Consider the following 3,923-nt stretch of genomic DNA (forward strand, 5'->3'; position numbering starts at 1 on the left):
CACGCAGTATAATGTAATAAATATTTTAATTTCTTAAGGCTATTGAACTCTTGTGTCCCTTAGAGGGGACTTCCAACTTACTGTTACAAATATTGGCACTTAATCATAGAAGAAAATGACATTAAAATAGTTCAAGGATAAAATCACACGTGGGGTGCTTGTTCTCAAACAGGCCATGATCTCATTTAGATATGATCTATAAGCTTGAAGAAGTTATGAATCAATATAGCGGTAAGGAAACCTAACATAACAGTTAAGATCTGTGTCCATTATTTTTCATTTAGGCCTAGAAATACATTTCCTTTTCTGAATGAACCAATAAGGCCATTTCAAAGAGAAAGAAATGGAAACGAAAAACAAACGTGTTAAGGTGAGCATTGACCTCAGAAGCAGGCTCTCCCTTTTAATATACCGGAAAGGAACTGTAAATTCTTTGACCAGCAATTAGCACGCCTGGATCTCCTTCCACAGCACAGAGGAGCAGAGCCAGGAAGAAACTGGTGGTTACGTCGTGCTGCCTCTGGTGGCAAAGGGAGATGCTTCTACTTCTCACAAGGTTCCCCCCCGAACCCCCCCAATCGCGAGACTGGCGAAGCCTGGAGCCTTCTACACATTGCTGTGAGGCCAACTCCACCACCGCTCCGGACGGAGCACAGTGGGCGCGCGTTGGCGCTCAGCAAGTTCCTCTTCTGCAGCCCTTCCTGCCAGTGTTCACCAAAGTGCTTTGCGATCTGAGGTTGTGAAACTCCCTGAGAAGGGAAAACGATACACTTCTTCCCAGTGGCGATTTTTCTTTCTTTTTCTCCTGCCCTAAACAGGGTGTTTGACCTTCTGGGCGACTGCGTTCCCTGTGCCCCGGCGCCAGCTGTGTTCCTGACCGCAGGGCTGCACGGGGCCTGGCAGAGCTCCGGACACATTTCCTGTTGAGGCCTAAGGGAGGGAAGCTGTTTGCTGCCAGAACCCTGACGGGAATTCTTGGAGATTGAGGGGACGGGAGCGGGGGACGGGTGGGGGGGCGGAGAGCCAGCTGTGGGGGGCGGGGGGGCGGTGACCGCGCTCCTGGGACAGCTCCACGCCCTCGGGCGGGTCAGATCCAAGCTGGGAGCAGCCGTGGGCGCTGGGCCTCCAAGATGAGGCAGGCGCTCGCCCTGTGCCTTCTCTGGCAGACGTTCTGGCCCCGGCCCGGCAGTGGAGAGCACCCCACCGCCGACCGCGCGGGCTGCTCGGCTTCGGGGGCCTGCTACAGCCTGCACCACGCTACCTTCAAGCGGCAGGAGGCCGAGGAGGCCTGCAGCCTGCGCGGCGGGGCGCTCAGCACGGTGCGCGGGGACGCCGAGCTCCGCGCGGTGGTCGCGCTTTTGCGGGCGGGCCCGGGGCCCGGAGGGGGCTCCAAAGACCTTCTCTTCTGGGTGGCGCTGGAGCGCAGGCGATCCAACTGCACCCTGGAGAATGAGCCGTTGCGGGGTTTCTCCTGGTTGTCCCCCGACGTCGGCGGGTCCGAAAGCGACACGCTGCAGTGGGTGGAGGAGCCCCAACGCTCCTGCACCGCTCGGAGCTGCGCGGGACTCCAGGCCACCCGGGGAACCGAGCCCGCAGGCTGGAAGGAGATGCGATGCCACCAGCGCGCCAACGGCTATCTGTGCAAGTACCAGTTCGAGGGCTTATGCCCCGCACCGCGCCCGGGGGCCGCTTCTGACTTGAGCTACCGCGCGCCTTTCCAGCTTTACAGCGCGGCGCTGGACTTCAGTCCCCCTGGGACCGAGGTGAGTGCGCTCTGCCCCGGGCAGCTCTCCATCACGGCCACCTGCACCTCGGACGAGGTCGGCGCCCGCTGGGACGGGATACCCTCCGGGGCTGTGCTCTGTCCCTGTCCCGGAAGGTACCTACGTGCTGGCAAATGCGTGGAGCTCCTTGACTGCCTAGACGACTTGGGAGTCTTTGCTTGCGAGTGTGCTGCGGGCTTCGTGCTAGGGAAAGACGGACGCTCTTGTGTAACCAATGGGGAAGGACAGCCGGCCCCTGGGGGGACCAAGGTGCCCACCTGGCACCCGCCAGCCACTGAAGCCAGCCCCGTGCCGAAGGGAACGTGGTCACCCAGTGTCCGGGAGAAGCCAGGAGAGATACCCCATGCCCCTGGACAAGGCAGTTCAGCAACATCTATTCCCGAGATTCCTCGGTGGGGAGCACAGGGCACAACATCTACTCTTCAAATATCCCCTCAAACAGAGGCAAAGGCCGACATCAACTCTTCTGGAAGCGTGATTCCCAAGTTTAATTCCACGTCTTCCTCTGACAATCCCCAGGTTTTCGATTCTTCCACCGTGGTCTTCATACTTGTGAGCATAGCGGTAGTAGTGTTGGTGATATTGACCGTGACAGTGCTGGGGCTTTTCAAACTCTGCTTCCACAAGAGCCCTTCCCCTCGGCCAAGAAAGGGGCCTTTGGCTTCCCCGGGCATGGAGAGTGATGCTGAGGCCACTGCTCTGAGCTCCAGTTCTACACATTGCACAGACAATGGGGTGAAGGTCGGAGATTGTGGTCTGCGGGACAGAGTAGAGGGAGCCTCGTTGACGGGGTCCTCTCTTGGCTCTGGTGACACATAGGGAAACGGGACAGTGAGCACTTGTTGTGAGCAGTTTTTCACTTTCAGTGAAAAGGGAAAAGGAAAAGAGGAACTTACTTGCGGGACTGACAATTCCTGAAGAAATTCCCCTTCCCCTAAATTCCCTCTACTCCACTGAGGAGCCACATCTGAACTGGACACTCCTTCCCTGAAGATGGAGGAAGTGGAAGTGCCTAAGGGTGGTAGTGTGGGGCCTGGATCCTACTGGGGAGAGGTATTTTCTTGTGTTTATTCTGGGGAATTTGGAGAGGTGATTGAACTTTTCAGGACATTGGCAGCAAATATAGAATTTTTAAAAATTTGTATTTTTTTCCAACTGGAAAGGAAAACTTCTGTCTACATTGTTCAGGCTGGGAGTGTATTGGTTTGAAATTCCCAGGCAAAAAATAAAGGATTGTTGAGAACCCAGACTCAAATATCATTGGTTTCCTGGAGGAGTAATTATTCAGGAAGAACTGCCGAGGGGCATGTTGGGAATAGGAACAAGAGCACCTCCTGCTTTTAGGTGGAGCTGGAAAGTCCTTGGAATGAGGAGTAGATCTTTAAGAACTTTTTCCTTGGTTCTTTTATACTTTACTTTCAAAGTCATTGTTACTTGTGTGCCCTGCTATAAATCCAAACTGTAGTGTTGCCAGAGTTGCTGACTCTGGAAGCAAATTATAGTTGACCACCAATTCAAGTGTTGACTGCGTGTCCTTGCTTAAGGAAACAAATGATCTGTGTTTTCCTCTTCCAGTGTCTCTGCTGTCCAGTGTAATGACCTCCCCAACCATATAGCCCTCTCCTAAACATCAGGATGCTGATCCTCACTTCCAATTATGGCGAGGTTAATTTTCAATTAAAACGGTAATGCTAAGTACTGATTTGAAACCTTCTGGGTACATTAAAGCAAAAGTAAGCTGGATCTCCTCCAAAGTTGCTAGGTTCTTGTGCACTGTTTAACCCATGGGAAAATGTGCATTCCAAACGATTTCCTTCCCCCCCCCACCCTTAATAAAAATGTGTGCAGTGACCATACCTGCCCATCCTGGAATAATTACCAGTTCACAAGGTTCTACATGGGCAAAGGCATTAGGTAAACAGCTTTCCATAGGAATTAAAAGTATAAGAAATAAGTGGAAAGTACAAATATCTATCATCCCCTTATGACTTGGGGTATTAGAAAGTTATCTAAATTGAGCATTCTTCTAAAAAACAATTAAGACATAATAATAATCGCTTTCTAGTGGGACTGAGACCCCCTAGAAAATATCCCACTTCTATTAATATGCTAACACTTTAAAACTAAATGCTTGGGGGT

General features: G+C 52.4%; 1 protein-coding gene across 1 annotated transcript; it reads left to right on the plus strand.

Annotated features, from left to right (window-relative positions):
* The first annotated feature begins 1,129 nt into the window (after positions 1-1,129).
* On the plus strand, positions 1,130-3,024 carry CLEC14A (C-type lectin domain containing 14A). The gene has a single exon (XM_065872621.1). It carries the CDS (start codon positions 1,131-1,133, stop codon positions 2,601-2,603), a length of 1,473 nt encoding a protein of 490 aa, XP_065728693.1. The 5' UTR covers position 1,130; the 3' UTR covers positions 2,604-3,024.
* Positions 3,025-3,923: the final 899 nt, after the last annotated feature.

The sequence above is a fragment of the Phocoena phocoena genome, chromosome 2, assembly GCF_963924675.1.
Source record: "Phocoena phocoena chromosome 2, mPhoPho1.1, whole genome shotgun sequence".
In the NCBI taxonomy this organism is placed as follows: domain Eukaryota; kingdom Metazoa; phylum Chordata; class Mammalia; order Artiodactyla; family Phocoenidae; genus Phocoena; species Phocoena phocoena.